This window comes from Camelus ferus, chromosome 20, assembly GCF_009834535.1.
Source record: "Camelus ferus isolate YT-003-E chromosome 20, BCGSAC_Cfer_1.0, whole genome shotgun sequence".
Taxonomy (NCBI): Eukaryota; Metazoa; Chordata; class Mammalia; order Artiodactyla; family Camelidae; genus Camelus; species Camelus ferus.
In genome coordinates this window covers 24,149,228-24,167,783 of record NC_045715.1, presented here as the reverse complement: position 1 = coordinate 24,167,783, position 18,556 = coordinate 24,149,228, and the positions used below count along the sequence as shown (strand labels likewise).

At 45.7% G+C, this 18,556-nt stretch overlaps 2 protein-coding genes across 3 annotated transcripts in view; both read right to left on the bottom strand.

Annotated features, from left to right (window-relative positions):
- Nucleotides 1-1,804, bottom strand: part of PNPLA1 (patatin like phospholipase domain containing 1) — a 61,495-nt gene extending 59,691 nt beyond the window's left edge. Inside the window, exon 1 of the mRNA XM_032462944.1 lies at nt 680-1,804. The gene's annotated coding sequence lies outside the window, so the exon portion shown is untranslated. The remainder of the gene's footprint in view (nt 1-679) is intronic.
- Nucleotides 1,805-2,499: 695 nt separating this feature from the next.
- The window catches only part of BRPF3 (bromodomain and PHD finger containing 3), a 33,259-nt gene continuing 17,202 nt past the window's right edge, over nt 2,500-18,556 (bottom strand). The window contains exons 9-13 of one of the 2 annotated variants that reach the window (XM_032462941.1): nt 16,586-16,679; nt 13,027-13,124; nt 10,091-10,188; nt 6,251-6,405; nt 2,500-4,891 (exon numbers count right to left, since the gene is read on the bottom strand). In XM_032462941.1, coding sequence (XP_032318832.1) covers nt 4,708-4,891; nt 6,251-6,405; nt 10,091-10,188; nt 13,027-13,124; nt 16,586-16,679 — 629 coding nt within the window. In that variant the 3' untranslated portion in view covers nt 2,500-4,707. The remainder of the gene's footprint in view (nt 4,892-6,250; nt 6,406-10,090; nt 10,189-13,026; nt 13,125-16,585; nt 16,680-18,556) is intronic. The other variant, XM_032462942.1, reaches the window with a different exon arrangement.

The following is an 18,556-nucleotide window of genomic DNA, read 5'->3' as shown; positions in this document are numbered from 1 at the left end:
TAAATATACAAAAAACCTATATATACACACACATACATACATATATTTTTTATTTCCACCCTTGAAGGAAAAGGATAAGCAGAAGGCCACCCTCAAGTGCTTAGGTCAAGTTAGAGGTCCCCCCCCAGCTCTGGCCCAGCAGACACACACCTCTCTGGCCCCTCTTCCCCACCACATGGTGAGGCAGAAACTTCTTCCCCATCTTTTGGAGAAACAATTTCCCTCTCCCAAAGACCTCCTTCCCTCGGCAAAGGCCAGACTGGCTGCAGCTGGCAGGACCGGATGTCCCCACACACTGCCCTACATATACCGTGGGAGGGCTTGCAGAGCCAGGAAGACAAGGCCCCCGAACTGTATTTCCCTTCAGCACCTGTCCTAGAGCCTGGCAGTCTTCTCTCAAAGGCAAAGCTCACAGATAAGCCAGGTCAGGAGAGCCAGGTCTGAAAGGCAAATTCACACTCAAGTGTTAATGGCAACTACTACATTAATGGAAGTGGCCAAGCTGACCAGGGTTTTGGCAAATGCTTTTAATGATATTTTTAAACGTGTTTGGAAAGTTGAGATTTTCTATTCCTAGTCAGAGTGCCCCTATATGCGCCAGTATCATAATATTTTAGACCTGAGTCCATGATTTTTAATCACAACATTGATAAAATTCATTAAGGAAGCTTCTACTCACCTCAAGGGCTCTGAATATATGGGTGTGAGAAGAGCAGAGTGCTGAGTTCTGGGTTCTGGTCCTGCCCTGCCTCTTCCTGCTCTTTGATGCTGAGCACACCTGATGTGCCTCTCTCTGTGAAGTGAGTTGGGGGTGATGGGGTTGCTGGATGATCCTTAGGGCTTGACACTGTCTGCACTGAGGCCCTCCCTGGGGACAAGACCCCTCTGAAGGTGCTGTTTCCATCCTCTGACTCCCAACCCCAGCCTCTAAATATAAGGGGCCTTCCTCAGCCCCGTCCTTCCCCCTTTCTCCTTGGACATTCTCCTAACTGTCCTGCTGGGCTCCAGTGGCCCCACATTTCCATCATCTCTTCCTACCTTCCACTCGAACTTCAGGCCCAGTCCCATCTGCTTGCTGGGGGTTTTCTTCAGATGTCCTGTAAGCAACACAAACTCATCAAACATTAAACTCTTCCTCTTCACCCACGAACCCAGTGCTGGTCCCTCCAGCCACACAATGACCCTGCCTTAACACTCCTTTTTGACTCTGGTGTCTAATTAGTTGCCAAGTTCCAATCAAGGCTCTTCCCTATGCAAAGCCTTCAATGGATGCTGCCACCTACCATGTACTAATGCCTTGCCCTGGCTTCAGTGTCCTCTATTAAGGCAGTCTCAGAGAGGTCCAGTACCATGCTTGAGGACACACAGCAATTGAGTGACAGGGCTCTTAATCCCAACACACTGCCTTGCCACTTAAATGAAACAGGATGGTGGTTAGCCCAGAGTCGGAATACGCACCATACCTCCCTGAGGCCTCTTTTTGCTTAAACTGCTTCATCTACTTCTCTTTTTATCCTCACCTGCTAAAATCCTACCCATCCGGTCATCTTCCCTTTATTTCCAAAATGTTTTATATGGTGAGCTTGTAATTTCCTTCTAAATTGTTTTTATAATTCAAAACATAAGTTCATATATAGGGATTTTTAACCCCATTTTCTAAGGCTTGAACTAATCGCTTCATTCTTCTGGAAGCCTTTTCAGAGTTGTCTGTGATAAATCAGGTTGTTAGCATCCTGACACTAGGGGTGTACAGGTTTGCACCCCCAAAACGTAACACAAGGACTATCAGTACATTAGACATACTCTGTCAATGTTATACCAGATTGAGAACCTTCACACTTTAGTGACTTCAATGACAAGAATTTCAAAGATCCTGTGGAGGAGGTGATCAGGAGACTCCTGTGTCCTCCGGCCATACCACTGAGACACTTAACTCCCAGTCAAGCACAGAAGCATGGTAACATAGCCTGTTTTCTTGCCTGAAAAATGAAGACCAGGCAGGCTCAACTCAACCTTCCAGCTCTGAAAGAAGCTCAGCTCATGCTGTGCGTCTCCCTGTGTCCCGGCTCCTTTATAGAATGGGGACAGCAATAACAGCAAAGGAGGCGGAAGCAGCCTAGAGTCTCCAACTCTGCGAGCTTGGTGAACAGTTGCCCAAGATGTCCAAAGGGCCACTTTTCCCACTGAATGAGGGGCAGAGGCTCCTAAAGGAACAAGACCACAGGGAAGCCAAAAAGTGGGAAGTAGGCTGGACTGTCCACAGCTCCCAGAAGGCCAAGCTGTTGGGGAGGAAAACGTCAGAACCCACCTTCACACCCCTCTCAGGGGTCCAAGAGACAGACGGGCAGGCAGACAGACAGAGCCCTCTCCAGCTGGAGTCTGCAACTGCTAGACAACCCCATTCTTAATGGCCCCTGGCTTCCTGGGACAAGGGGAAAGCTGCAGACATTAGGAACAGAAGGGCAGGCCCCACTGATGACGTCAAACACACACAGCAACTGCTGCCCATTAGAACATTTATTTCTCAGAGAGAAAATAAGTTTCAGACAGTCATATTATAGTAGGTAAAATTAACTTTTGTATTCTTTACAAGCATAGATTTTTTCTCTGTTTATTACCTCTCTTATACCATCTGTTATAAACAATTCTAGAAAGCAAATAAAGTCACTTTCTACAATAAATAGAGCATCGTGTGCTTCACAGCAGATGCGACTGAGACACACAGGCCCCATGCCACAGCAGGATCTGAGCCGTTTCCTGTTCTAAAAGAGCAGTTTTAAAAATGAGACTCAGAGAGAGACTGAAAGATTCAAAGAGATTGAAAAAAACAGAGAGAGACTAAGAAAGAGAAAGGGTTTAGGGGAAGAAAGGAAGAAAGAGACACAGAAAGAGAGAGAGAGAGAGAAAGCCCCGAGATCTTACAACACAGGTTGAGACAAAGGTCACAGAGTCCACAGCCAACTGACTACCTGGGGAGAGGGGGGACGCATTGGCTCCTTTAAATAAACCACACTGTGTGCATTTAAAATACTCAGCCACACAATGGAGGACTCCAGGAATGGAAGCTATAGGCCTGAATAATTTAGAACAGTATTTTACAATTATATACACCATGTCCTTCCCTAGCCATATGCTGTAATGTAGTTTTATTATTGTACAAAAGACAAAACCCCATCCTTTATGTTACAGAGAGAGTTTTGTTGATTCCCTTTTAAACTCTGGCTCGTGTCCCAAATGTATAAGAAATCGTGGCGGTTGGTTGGTTGTATTTTTAAAAAGTCAAGTGTGTAAAAATGGCAGTGATCTCCCCAGGGACTGCGTTTTGTCCAAAACTCCCCTATGAAAAATTTAAAACAATTAAAAAGAACATCAGGTTAAAAATCAACATGGTGATCAGTGGCCTGCAACCTGGCCCTGCGACTTTGGTGTTTGAGAGGTGAAAAGAAACATCCAGAGAACAGACATCGAAGCCTCTGAAAGTTGTGTTGGTTTGTCAGTCAGCATTTCTCATTTCACAGTTTTTTTTTTCCCTTCTGTTTTTGAGAAGGTAAAGGTGGAGAGGGGGTTGAAGGAAAAGAGGGAAGGGGACAGAGGGTTTGAAATAAAAGCAATGCGTTCACTGGAGTTCGGAGCAGCAGAGGCTGGGCAGGGCAGAGTACAAGACAGAAGACGCTGGACTGGAGGCACCCTGCTGTCCATGGTGGCGGAGAGTGATGCTGGAGGCTGCAGTTGCAGAGGAGACTATAGGAGGGGTGAAAGAATAGACCCAGCCGAAGGGCACAGCTCCACCCCAACAACCCTCAGAATCCAAGTGGACAGATGAACACTCATACAACCAGTCTGGTCTGCTGACCAGGAGCCTGCCAAGCCTGAGCCCACCTCCCGGCAAGACAAAAGCGGGCAGGAGGAGCCCTGTCTCAATTCATGGGGGCAAGTTCTCACAGCCTGGCCTAGCTGTTTGTCTGAAGCAGATATGAAGGTAGGGGGTGGTGTGCTGGTGAAGGCGTCACCCAAGTGGTAGGCTGGCCTCTGTCCTGGGCCTTGAGGAGCCAGGTGGAGGCACCCACCTAGCATAGCAGCTGGCCTCAAAGGGAATGAGACATAAAAAGAAAAAGATCAGTTTGGTGATGGTTTTTGTCAGTTTGGCACAAGAGAAAGGAACATGGGAAAAAGAGAGACTGGGCAGAGATGCAGAGAAGATGGGACTGGGAAGAGGTATAAGGATGGGTGATAGAGGGAAAGAGAGGGTGAGCTCTGTGAGACTTCCCGCAGGACCCAAGTGTATCCACAGCACCTCTGGGCTCAGTGTCAGAGCCTTGCTCACCTTGAGGTGTAGTTAGTTGGGAGTGGGGTGAGGGGGCCAGGCACACCCTTGAGAAAGAGCCCAGGATCTCTTGCCTTCTGGGGCCAGGTCTATCTCCTAGGCTGAGCCCAAGCCTCACAGCTGTTTCTCCTTCTAACTGGTTCTTCAGTGGACCAGCCCCTGAGGGAGCTCAGGTGGGAGTTTTTGGCACACAGCAGGCCCGCGAAGGGAACCACACAGTTGGTCAAAACTGGGGCCTTGCCCTTGGGGAGGACACAGCCCAGTCCCCAGCCTGCCATGGAAGAGGGGAGCTGCCGGCCACACATTTGGCTGGGGCAGGAAGAGGTTTCTCTGTGCCCTGCGGGATGGAGGCAGAGAAGGCAGATGCAGGCCAGGCCCCGCCCTTACAGGTAGCTGGAGGTGACAAAGGAGTGGGGCCCCCGCACTCGGCTCAGGTGGATCATCGCACGGTCGTAGGCCACCTGCACTGACTTGCGGATGCTGGTCTTGCGGCCTTCCAGCATCTTGAGCTTGTCCACAGTATCTTCCACACCCAGGGGCAGGACTTTGTCCCTTGGAAGCCACTGCCTAAAATATAAGCACAGTAAGAGGCCTGGGCCATGGTGGGTCCCACAGGAGGGCTCCTCTAAACCCACTTGCCCAGTACCAGTAGTCAGTGAGAGGGGACAGGGCAGAAGAGGGAAGACTGGGACACCACAGGTAGGAGGCCACCAAGGGACTTGTTTTGCAGCCAGGCCCTTTCCTGGGCTCCAGGACGCTCAGTCAGTTTAATGGGTTATCAGGCCTTGGAGCAGAGGGAAGCCTCTGTGACCCCTAGGAGACCAGCTGAGCCATCTGAAGGGCTCTGAGCCTCGCTCTGCCTTGGGGAGTCAGGGCATTATGGCTAGGAAGTGGAGCTGATGCCAGGAATCATGAACTGATCTCTGGTGGGGCCAGCACCTGGTGCTTTTAAAAAGGTCCCGGGATGAATCTAACATGTAGCTAAGAGCCCAGCCTTTGAAGCCAGATCTTAGTTTGTATCTCGGTTCTGGCTATGGGGTCTTGGTTTTCTGAGCCTCAGCTTTCTCATCTGCAAAATGGATTGGGAGAGAATTAATGAAGATTTAAATGAGGATCAAACGAAATCATGTATGTAAAGCAGTCTGCATAAGGACATAGAGTAAATGCTCAATAAGTGGCGGCTATTATTATTATTTTTATTAGCTAGTCCTGCCTCCTCACTCTATAGAAGCAGAGGTGAAAGAAGCCTCCTGGTGGAGTTTGTAAACCATGAGCAAAAAAGCCACTTGTGGCGGACCCTGTGCTGTCCCAAACACCCTGCCCAGCACTGAGACATGCATTCCGGCAGCCACTGGGAGTGTTAGCAGATTACAGGCTCTCAACTGAGTCCATCTCCAGAAATCTCCCTCCACAAAGGTCACCCCACTCCCTAATGGCAGCCAGCATTCATGACTGGTTGACATGGGGGTACAAAGGCACAGCCCCAATTCCTGATATCTTTAATGAGCCACCCAGCTCCAGAGCTCCCCACAGGATCAGTTGAGGCCTCTGCAGCAAGTGTGCTGCAGGTCAGCTTCTTCCTCCGCCCCATGCTGCAGCCCTCACCCATCCCCCAGCTCTCCCCAGTAAGCCTCCTAATACAAATCTCCTACTCAGAGTGTTTCCCAGGGAATTGGATCTGCAACACCTCTCAGTCACTATTAACATTATTAATCAGTGTTATTAGTAATACTAAGTTACTATTAACAAAGCAAGTGCAGGCTAACTGCTGGCAAGTAACCCCTCACCTTCACCTGGGTAGAGGCAGGTGACTGAGCCCACTGTCCCTCTATGTACTTCTCCAGCACATCAGCATTAGAACATCCTTCCAGTTGTGCCCCTCAGCCTACATCCTGGTGCACCCTCCCAGCAGCAGCACTCACTCACCAGGTGCGTTTGTTGTCAAAAAAGAGGACAAGGAAGAGCTTCTCTCCAGCCTCGGCCTGTTTCTGCTCTCCCAGCTTCAGCACATCCAGTGGGGGGACAGGGATGGGGACACCATTGTGCAGGAGGCCCTCCCGGGGCATCTTGGGATCGATGATCTGGAAGCAGGAAAGCAGACAGCATTCAGCTGGGAGTGGATGGGGTGAACAGTGCCCCCTGTCCTAAGACTAATCCCTGAACCACCCCACACTGAAGCTGTGCAGGGAATTGGCCTTGTCCACAACCTAGTGATAGAGGGGCTGACCTCTTCCAATGACCTGCAATGCCCCAAAACAAAAATCTTGACTCTGTTTCCCCCAGACACTGTCCTAATCCTTAGACCCTTCCTAATCAGTCCTTCTGACGAGAGAGCATGCTCCATGAACTGTCAGGCCCTGGATCTGAAAGAGAAGTACTGGGAAGCCAGCGTGGGGGGTTGTCGCAAGTGAGTGGAATATCGCTGACACTCAGACCAGACAGACAAACGCTTTCCTTCCAATGTCCCTTAGGGGAGAGGAATGGAAGTCATTTTTCTCCCTGCCAGTTTCCCTTCAGAACCTTTGTAATTCACTTTAAACTCTCAGGAGCCTTCCTAGACACCATGGCTGTGAAGAAGGTTCTCTGTCAGCAGGAGGGCCCATCCCTTCTGTATAGGTTACCTAAATAGATCCCCTGGTTACCTACCACCTTCCTGTCTATTATAATCCTTTCTGGTGCATGGACATTTAACACCTCCATGGTAAGATCAGAGAGAAGCCAGAAGAGTGAGCTTGGAGGGTTGCTGGAGAGGGGAGAATGATGTGGCTGGAAACAAGGACCACTGTTAGAATCAATCCTCAATGCTGCATGTTCCACAAGGACAGAGGCTCAGCAAAATACCTGGTGGCATCAACACAATAATTCTCCAGCTCTATAGAGCACTGACAAAGTTACCAAAGCTCCTAATCATTCACACATCATCATCTTATTTCATCTTCTTGCTGATGTTGAGAAGTCTGCTGACAGGTATTAGCTGACAGAGGAAAATGCCAAGCACAAAAGGAGAATGTAGCTGGTGGGGACAAAAAACAGGTCCCTGGACAAGTCGTGGTCCTCTGCTGCCCAGTGCCTCCTACACAGTCCCTGCTTCCAGAGCAGCTGGCTAATAATCTCTGTGCACCAAGGCCAGGAAGACTTGGAAACTTACCGAGGAAGCAGCTTTCTCCAGAGATGGAGCAATCTTAATTCCTATACCCTGTCCCAGGGGGCCTCTTTTCATAATAATAAATTGCTCTCACTATTTACTTTTGGGTGTCTGCCAGCTTCCTACATCCCTCTCAAGATAAGCAGCTAAAAGCAGGTGATCTGGTTAAGAGTTTATTCTAAGGAAGACTCACCCCTACCCTGCCCCCAGCTGTATGATTTGGTAAGAATTCTATTCCCAGCCTGTCTATCCCTCTTGGGACTGAAGCTAAGCTAATGAGAACCACCAGACAAGTCCTCCTGAGCTTCCTCGATTATAGAACAAGACAATGAGGCTAACTCTGATATGTTTTCTTCTAACCAAGCCAGCTGGTACCTGGCTTGGAATGTGGGGCAGACTGTGAAAAATGTCCCCCCAAGGGTAGAAGCAAGATGGGCAAGTCTGTCTCTGAAGGAGACCTCTCCTCTCTTTTTTAAAGAAGACAGAGGCAAATGTGTCCCAAAATAATAATGATCCATTCATTCAAATGTTATGCAGATGTAAAACAACATGGAAATAAAGCTTGTGATAACATAACATACTACATAATAAATGTGTACACACTTTATTATTACAGCTATAATATATAAACAATAGACACAATAAAACAAAATGCTTATAATTGACATGTCAGAATGCTGAGGGCTTTGTGTTGATTTTCTCTATTTTTCCAAAACTTCTATAATGTAGATACATTACTTTTACAGAAAAGACTTTTTTTTTTAAAGAACAAAAGCTTCAGAAAAAGAGATTAAAAACTGTATATTCACTATGGGTGCAAATACATATTTAAGTATGCACAGGAAAACAACTAGGAGAGCATAAACCAAAATAAAAACGCAGGTTGTGTTCAGGTGGTGGTTGAATTTCTTTAATCATGGAAGAAAATGTATGATTAAGAAGATAATTAAAAAGGAAAAAGAAAGGGACTAGATTTAGACTGGCTTTTTTACACTATGAGATTAGAAAAACAAAATTAAACCGACACACCTTAACCACTTCTCCAACAACTAAGCTGTGGGGTCTCACGGACAGCAGGGCAGGGAGCCTATAAAGGCAGCTCCAGGCCCAAGCTCAGTACAGGCTCACAGTGTGGATCTCCCACCTGCCATCGCTAAGCAGTGGGTGAGGCAGGCAGTTCGGGTTCCAACATTGCTCCAGCAAACTGTATAACCTCTGGAAATTGCAGTTTCCTCATCTGTCCAAAAAGGATCAGAGTTCTTACTCTCTTTACCTTAAGAGGCTGCTTAAGACAGATGAGCCACAGACACGAATGAGCTGGGAGAGGCTCAGAGCTCTGTGTGCATGCAAGAGGTTGGTGGGGTAGTTCTAAGCCCCGGCTACAGACCATCTGGGAAGCTTTTTAAAAAATATTCCTGCCTTGGTCTGGCTTTAGAGAGTCTGATACGATAGTTCTGAGTGGGGTCTCAGAATTGTATTAAAAAAAAAAAATTCTCCCAGATGATTCTGACATGCCCCAAAGGTTAGAATCAGTATCTTCCAGGGCCAGATAAACATTACCTTCCCAATATAAAAAGAGCCCTAAGAAATAATAATCAAGGTGGTTAGAACAGAATTTTTAACTACTGCTACTATGGAAAAAAATGGAAATTTAAGCTACTGTTGATGGGAGTATAAACTGGAACTAATTTTCTAAGGGGGAACTTGGCAATTTGTATCAGACTTTTGCATAGACTTTGCTCCAAGAAGGCATTCCTAAGACTTCTTCACTGTAAAGAAATAATCATGCATGTGTACGAAGGTTAAGTTTCAGTGATGCTTACTGCCAGCTGTTTATCACAGTGAAAAATTTAAAACAATCTAACTGATCAACAAGGGAATGGTTAAAATAAGTTACATGCACACAACTGAAGACAATGTAGTCATTAAAGTGATACTAATGAAGACTGTTCAATGGCATAAGACAAACATGCTCATGGTGTGCTGTTAAGTGAAGGGGAGGTTAAAGCGAGTATGGTCTCATATTTATGCATTAAACAAAAAAAGGCTGAGTGGATATACATCAAGAGGTAATCTCTGAACAGATGGGACTGTGGGTGATTTTGAACTCAGTGGCTCAGAACACAGGCTTTGACATTACACATTTTGAAGCTTGGGCTCAAATTTCAATCTTGCCACTTACTGGCTAGATAACCATGGGTAGCAAATAGATCCTCAATTTATTCCCCTATAAAAAATAACCATACCTTCCTCAGTATTTTAAGAACTTAGCATGACAGATGTTTAGTAAAACATCTAAGCATTATCAGCAGCTTTTACAGTTCTCTACAATGAACACATTATTTTTATGCATAATGATTTTTTTATTTAGCAAATAAATGAATGCTATTAAATCCCTAAGAGCCCTAACCTCTGTCTGTATAATTTAGCCTACTATAAGTGCCCTAAGCTGGGAGCCTTTCTGGTTTGACCCACCCTGGCTGGGGTAAAACCTCCCTCTTTTTTGCAGCTGGAGGCAACCCGCCTCTGCTGGCTTGATCCATTCAGATAAGCCCCCAAGGCAAGGCAGGGGCCAGAACCGCCGGCGGGAGGGAGGAGGGTGGCCTCTGGGGCAGACTCACCAAGGCAGGGTAGGAGGGATAGCCTCGGCACTTGGCCCACACCAGCTCCAGAGGCTCCAGGTCTCCGCGGTCTTCAAAGGGCATCAGGAGGCTTCTGCCTGGGGTGGGGGAGGGGAGGAGACAGCACCGGAAGGGGACTTGGAATGGTGCCCAGGAGGCCTGCCTGGGACCTCCATTTGACTGGGGCAGCCCAGGAATGAGTCAGCAACATCCCCTCCACCCTTCCTCTACCCTACCCTTTCCTTAGTTCTTAAGACTAGATCAGGGGTTGGCAAATTTGTTCCATAAAAAGCCAAATAGTAAATATTTTAGGTTTTGTGAGCTACAGGGTCTCTGTCGCACCTACTCAACTCTGCTGTTGAAGTACGAAAGCAGCCGCAGAGACTTCATAAATGAGTAAGCATGGCTGTGTCCCCATAAAGCTCTATTTCTGGACACTGAAATTTGAATTTTGTGTAATTTTCATGCATTCATCAATTCTTCTTTTGATTTTCAATCATTTGAAAATGTAAAAACCACTCTCAGCTCATCCAGACTACAAAAACAAGCAACAGGTTACAATTTGCTGACCTCTGAACTAGAACCTTAGGACAACATGTTAACTGCTTTGGAAAAATGTTAACTGCTTCATCACCGGGACACCAGGAAGAAGACCATAACCCAGCCTGGCAAAGCCACAAACTATTCTTTGGGACTCCCTTACTGGTCGGCCTTATGATGGAGGCTTCATGGAAAAACATACCTGAAATGGACATCCCAGTTAAACTACTTGCTAAATGAGTTCCTTTCTGACAGGGCCACACCTGGCTATCCACATCACCTGGCTGCACAGCACTCAGCAGAGCCAAGCAGGTCTGCAGGTCCTTTGTGCACCTGTTTTGTCAGAACCTTTCACTGGGTGTCCCGCCTGGGGCAGGCACCGCACCTCTTCAGCTTAACTGTATTCTGCACCCAGTGCACTAGAACACATGGATGGGAACTTCACAAATGAGCACACAGAGGAACTTCCCTCCCCCTCCCCATGTCTATAAACTGGAGGTGTGGAGGTGACCACACTCAACTAAGGAAAAAGGCCCAAATTCCACAGAGTAGAAAATAAGGTCCTAAGGAAACATGACCACCCATATTTATAATTTTTCAAAAATGTACTACTAATAATGAGGTCTTGTTTTCTATCTATTGAATCAGAGCAATAACAACAAAAAGATAAAATCCAATACTGAAGAGGCAGGCTGAGGGGAAACCTGTGTAATCATACACTGCTGAGGAAATTGCAGACCAGTCTAATTCTTCCAGAATATAATTTGGCAGTATGTCTCAAGAGCCATAAAAAAAAAAGTATGAACCATGTGCTCCAGTAAATTCCTTCCCTGGGAATTTATTCTTAGAAAAATTAACTTTAAAAACGAATAAGAAGGTTTTGAACAAAAATGTATAATGTATAATGTATACGTATAATGTTACAAGTTGGAAATAACTATCTCATATGGAACAGGTAAATTATAATGCACTGATTAGAAGATACACTGTTCCAATAATGACTGTGATACAAAGTTTTGTCAAAATTTAAAAAGTTCTAACATTGAAAAAAGCAGAATACAAAAGAGCATGTATTTTGGATGAGCATTTTGTTAAAAACAAACAGAAGGCAACACAGAAATGAAGACAATTGTGTTAAGGTGATGGAACAGTGGGAGGTCAGTTTCCTTTTTAAATTTCCTTTGTCACCATATTAATAAGTATGTGGCTTTAAAAATAAAAATAAAATGTCACTACTAGAAGCACAAAGTATGTGTCAGTCCGCTCCCAGTTTTGCACTAGATGCTGTACAAATTAACCCAGACATGAGCCCTGCCTTCTGGGCACTGACAGACAGTAATGAAACATGCAGGCATGCATTCATCAAAACACATATGAAAAAGAAACTGATGCTATGGGGAAATAAAGCAGTTAGGAAAAGGAAAGTGGGGAAGAGAAGCCCCGAAGCCTGTGTGTTAGATGGAAGCTTCAAGCATCCAGAACACACATCTCCCACAGGAGGGCTGGACAGAGACGTGCTCAGAAAACAGCTGGCCCTGCACCTACATCACCTGAGCACCACCCAAGCCTTCTCCTTTGGCCCTGCCTTGTCCTTTATTCCCTTGGTCCACAGAGACAAGACCCATGTATTTTATTGTTTGGACTAGCTGGAGTAGAAGGTCTCATGAGAGGGGTGGAAGCCTTGGATCACATGAAACTACAGGGTTATGTGTGAAAATTCAGTGATACAGGCTATCACTGATCACTCCAGTGAGGGCAGGCTGGCACTATCAAAATTACAAATGCACACTTCCTTCAATACAGCAACTCTACTTCTACAGCCATACTCCCCAGGGATACAAGATGATCTATGTAGAAGGTTGCTCACTGCAACACTGACTATGACAAATAAGTGAAAATGATCTAAATGCCCATCTGCAGGGGACCAGCTAAGTATATGACAGCACTCCTATGTAATGGGGCATTAGGCAGCAAATAAAAAGCACAGAATTTCCAAGGCATATTATTAACTGAAAAAAGGCATAGTTTAGAGGAACATGCATGTTAAGCTTCTCTGCTGGCTCTTTCAAATACACATACAAGTTTTTGGCTTGCGTATGTATGGATTACATGTGGAAAAAGACAAAAGAAACTGCTAACAGTGGCTGTTCTAGGGAGGGGAGCACTGGCTCCTTATTATGCACCTTTTTGTACCTTTCTGATTTTTGTCACCATGGCATGGGTTACCTATTCAAAATAAGATGAATTAAAAAAAAAAAGTATGAATGACCCAGGAGGAAGAGCCATCTCCCTACCCAGTGCCCCAGGGTTTGGAGCTCAGGATCTGGCTGCAGCCCACAGAGCCAGTTCTTTGGAAGGCCTGGTTCCCCCAGATGCACCTGTACAGCGCTCCTCACCTGAGCCACTGTAGTCAGAGTCTCCATTCACACCTTCCAGGAAGGGCACTCGAGACAGGGCTGGCTTCCCACGGCTGCGTTTGGGAGGTGTCAGACCACTGCATACAGAGCAGGGAGGGAAAAGGGGAGCGAAATGAGCAATTTCAATGACTAATATACCCACTCCTGCTCTCCCACCTCTGCTATGAGTAGAGCTGCAAAAACCCTTCAGGGAGAATGGTTTCTCACTTTCCCCTAAAAACTCATATTAACCCATGATATACTTCTGACCAAAATGTTCCCATGAGGCTTTAAGGAATTACTTCATCCATGTGTAAGGACTGAACTTGAAAAGAGATGTCTGCTCCCCTGCCTGGGGACCTCGGATTTCATCCAGAGGGAAGATCACCCCAGGCACCTGTCAATCCTTCCAGAGTCTAAGCAGCCTGGTCATCTCACATCTGCCCAGAATTCTTTACTCTGTGGTTTACATTGCTTTTTCTTTAGAAACTACTTTTGAGGCACAAAACTTTGTCTCTTTCCCAAGTTTTCTATAATGGACGTGTCTTACTTCCTTAATTAGAAAAGACGTATTTTTAAATTGGAAAAAAAATCCACTTCTCACTTCCACTTTATGTGTGTGAAGTTTTTCTTAGAGACAGATTTTTTTTTTTAACTAACAAGCAGACCAGTATTTTTTTTTAATATGGCTACTGCAAGGAGGTAAAAAAATATATATTAGACAAACACTAGAAGGTAATAGGCAAAAATGAGTATAGTAATACCAGAAAAATGGTATAACTGGAACCCACCCAGGCATCAACATTTTTAAATTGCTCCCAATGCAATTCTAATCTACAATCACAGTTAGAAGCCTCTGGGCAAGAATGATGTACCTAGGATTTTTTCCCATCCGAACTTTAAAAAATATTACCGCTATATAAGTTTTTCAACAACAAAAAAATGCTGAAAAGGTCAACAATCTTCAGAAGAGCAGAAATGCTAAGAAACCCCTAGTGGGATAAAAAGAGGCTAGGGTGAGGACCAGTTGGAGAGTAAGGTACTCCTGTTTTACTCACTCATAATTGACTTTATCATGGTCTTAAACAGAAAACCTGGCACAACCAGAACCTGATGAATCATAATTTTTCAGTAACTAGTAGGTTGGGAGCTTTTTTCCTATTAGTCAATATTAGGACCTGTTGGGGAGAAAACAAATAACACCCAGTTCATGTTCAGGATTCAGTTCCCATCCACCCCACAAAAATCTGTCACTGGGCTTAGAGAATCTGAGACCTTACAAAAATATAAGGTACTGGTAGTTCTACTAGGAAAGTCTTTCCAAGTTCACATCACTGATCTGGAGAGACATCTTCAAATATAACAGAAGATTAAGCACAACAAAGTGGTTAAGAAAGAAACTCTAGAGCCAGACTACCTGGGTTTAGAACCTGGCTCTTCTACTCATTCATCCTGTGATCCTGAGCAAGTTACTTAACCTCTCTGAGACTTATGTTCCCCATGTGTTGCTGTGAGGATTTAATAATCAAAATACAGAAAGTACTCACTACAGCACATATCAAGTACTCAATAAATGGCAGTTATATAGTAAATATTATATGAAAGGAAATAAATGTTAATGTCTCACTTTAAATATTATTCATATATATCTGTATATAATAGTATATCAGATGATTCCACTCTGAAAAGGCTGAGCTCAATGAGATAGGATGCAACATCAAAACTAGGTCTATATGTTCCTGTTTCATAGAAAAAAGCACAACTGACTTGATCATGGCCTGCATTTCAGCCCTCTCTCCAAGTTACCCAGGCCTAAGGAGACGGCCCAATCTGTAATTATTTTGTTTACTGGTTTAACATTCATCTCTCCCTTCCAGAAGATAAGATCTGAGAATAGACAACTTATCAGGGCTGAGAACAGTGCCTGGATCATGGTATGTGCTCAATTAATAGTTGAACGAGGGACCCATAGAAGAGCCCCAACATGCTCAGAAAACCATTAGAAAAGATAAACTCAAGGATATCACAGGAATGAGATGAGATTAGTGATCAGAAATTCCTTCACATGTCTTTATTTCTGGGATTATGTGACTTCAGTCTAATTAATAAGTAAGATTTTTCTTTGTGTACTTACCACTGCAGTATAGAAAAGAAAAAGAAAAAGAAAAAAAATCCTGCATATGAAGTCCTGAATCTCCTGTTTTAAACCCTAAAATTCTACTGAGAACTACTGAGTTAAAGAAGAAATGCCTTCCAAGGGCACTGTTCATACACTGAGCAGGGCCCCAGAGGAATCAGTGGCGTTGGCATTTTGACAGGAAGGCAAACAGGCTAACCAGAGGGCTTGCTTCTTGTGGTTCACAACTGGGAAGAGCACCTTTCATGGAGGGAAGGGCCAGACACACCTTCCACTTTTAGTCAAGGACTAGGAGGGGACAGTTTGATAACCCTGCTCCTACCCTACTCCAATGAACTGGGTTTCTAGGTAGCCTATTTTTGAAGGGAGTCAGGAATGCCAACCTGAGACCAGGCTAGAAGTATCTGGTAAGATTATGAAATCTCTGCCTCTTCTCTGTGTCTGGTAACTGTGTTTTCCCAACCACTCCTCCTATATCTCTAGAGCTGCAACATGGAGGGAGAAAGCTAGGACATTTCTAAGGCTCGGTGGGGAGGAAAATCTTAAAGGAGCCACTGAAAGCTGGGCCCTGCCACAGCAGGGGAGCAGTCCAGGCACAAGGGGTAGCTGGGAGCCTCCCATAGCTCCACCAGCAGCTCAGCAGCCAGGACAGAGTGCCAAACAGTCACCTAACCTGCCTAGGAAGTGCTTCAAACACAGATACATAGTCTTTGGGTGCTGCCATGGGAACTTTCCTCCCCTTTAGTGAACCCAGGATCCATTCAGCAGCCATATGGAGGGACCATATGGCCAGCCTTCAGGACAAGTTATTTTTCCTCTGTGGTCCTGAGAGTCTCTCATTTCCCAGAGTCCCACACTCCCTAGTGTCTTGCAGAGCACACAACACAGAGCAGGGACTTGATAAACTCTTCAACGTCGAAGAAACTTGAAGGTTCTGGTCTCAGAAACCCTTCCTTCAGGTAAAAGAATGGGAAAAGAAACCCATCCTCTCCTAGCTCAAGGATGGCAAAAGAGCTGCGGCCTTTGTCTGACTAAAAGGCAATTCCAAATTTCCTATCTGTCCATTTTTTATTCCCCTACCAGACCTCCAAAGAGGCCACTGCTATGATGCCCCGAAAGGCAAAGGCCAAAGCCATGTCTATAACTGGGGTATCTAAATGGGCGAGGGGTGAGTGGTGGGTGGGGACCAGCTCAAATGTTAACTTCATGGGGCAATAGACTCAGCTATCCCCACCATCTCAAGCCAAATTCAACTCCACAAACCCCAAGGGTCATGCTGTTTCCCAGGAGCTACCAGTCACAGGCCTCAGGAAATAGCAGGGATTGGGGGAAAAAAAAACCAAGATAAGCAGGAGGAGGTTCAATCTGTAGCTGAAAGGAAAATAAATGGAGAGGTGGCAGAGCTGCCACAAGTGTTCTTACCTGCAAGCTTCAAATGTCAGTCCACCACTGAGACCCAAACTACATTCTGAATCAGACCCACTTTCGGTGTGTTTTCCAAAGCCGTTGGTCACACCTGCCAAGGACACACAGAGTGAACCTGAGTGCAGAAACCCCCCCTTCCACTGACACATGCCGCAGTGTGAGCAGCTGCCTTGAGAGGGCTCAGCAAGGAGGGTTGGAGAGAACAATTGGTCCTTCCTCTTGGGAAACAGGTCTTGGGTGATAGTGAGAACCTGATGAAGCTTTGGGTGAAATGTTGGCTAGGCCACAGAGCAGACACTGTATTTTCCTTCCCATCCTTATGGGTTTTTTGGAAGGTAAATAGCACTCAGCTCATTCCAGTTACTGTCATTTCTCTACAAAGGGAAATACCAAGACTTCCTCACACTGGCTGGCTCACAAGTCCCAGGAACTGCTTCTAATTTCAAGCCTCAATTATCAGGGAGTCTCCTCTGCCTCTTGGGGAGCCCACCCACATCGCCTCTTTGGATAAACACTCACTCACCCTATCTATCACACAGCTGGCAACAGCTAACTTCATTCTTTTGGGATGGTGTCAGGGGAGGTTGGGGCAGGATAAGGGCTGTGTCAACCACACCCTGAGATATCTAGCAGAGCTAGTCAGAGTTGAGGATGGGGGCACTTTTCAGCAGATCTAAAGCAAACCAGACCTTCCTGGGATAAGGAGTCAGATTCCTTGGTTTTAGACTGGGCCCTGAAATATGGATCCGTTTTCCTCTCTAAGCCTTGGCTTTTCCTTTTGTGAAGTGACAGTAATACTTCTTACTTATGGAGAATGCTACTAAGTATGGATGAGGGAAGGTCTGTTTATAGCAGGGAGCCCTACAGAGGCAAATGAAGACTGGTCACCCCAGGGACAGGAATGTGACTCTCATCTACTGTGGAAGCTTTAACTCTCCTATCTATCCAATTCCCAACCACAATCCAGAATCCTATAAGTCTCATAGCTGAGCCAAGAGCTCAGGAGCTCTAAGTCACATATATGTTAGTCAGAAAACTGAGACAAGTCACATCTATAAGAGCTCATGTCTCAGCCAATGTACCTGGATTCTAACCTGGTTCTTCCTCTAACATTATGATCTCGCTTTAAATCACGGAAGCCAGCTGTGTCTCAGGTGCCTCATCTGTAAAGGATCAACATCTGTTTTTGTGAGACTCCTCTAGGGTTATGTAAAAATATTCCTGAGTGCAAGGTAGCTGGGATGGTGGAAGAGAAAGAGATTCTAGCAATAACCCCATGCAGCGGGCCCTCTTGGCTCCATGAGCCTGATATCTAGATCTATTTCCCAATAGCAGACTTTTCAATTTTAGTGCACAATGTTCTCAGTGCTGTTTGGCTGTGCCTGACACAGTTAAAAGGATGACAACAATAACCACTACCATCTACTGCTATATCCCAAGTGCTTTATATAGGCTATTTCAAATCCTTAGAGCCCTGCAATGTGGATATCGCTGGCCCCATATTAGAAATAAGGAATAGGCTCAGAGAGGTTAATTACTTTGCCCCAGGACACACAGCTGGTAAGAAGATGGGATTTGAACTCAAGTCCACCTAACTCCAGGCCTCAAGCTCTTGACTCTTAACACCAACCTACTGTCCTAATACAGGCAAGCTTGGGCCAGACAGGATGGAAAGGTATTGCTGGCAACAAAGTGTTAGGCAGGAAGAGAGAAAAGCATGTGCTAGCCACAAAGCCCAAAGCCACCACATAACAGGACATGAGAGGGACACGAGGAGCAAAAGCCAAGAGCAGGCCCCTCCCTGCCAAGCCAGCCAGCCTCCCATATCCCACCAAGACTATTCTGTCTGGCAATGGAGGTCCTGCACATCCTGGCCCACCTTGCCTACAGCGTTGGCTCCTGATGCTCCAGGAAGCCTCTCTCCAAACTGTTCCTCACAGGGACTCTGTCCTTGTTTCCACACACCAG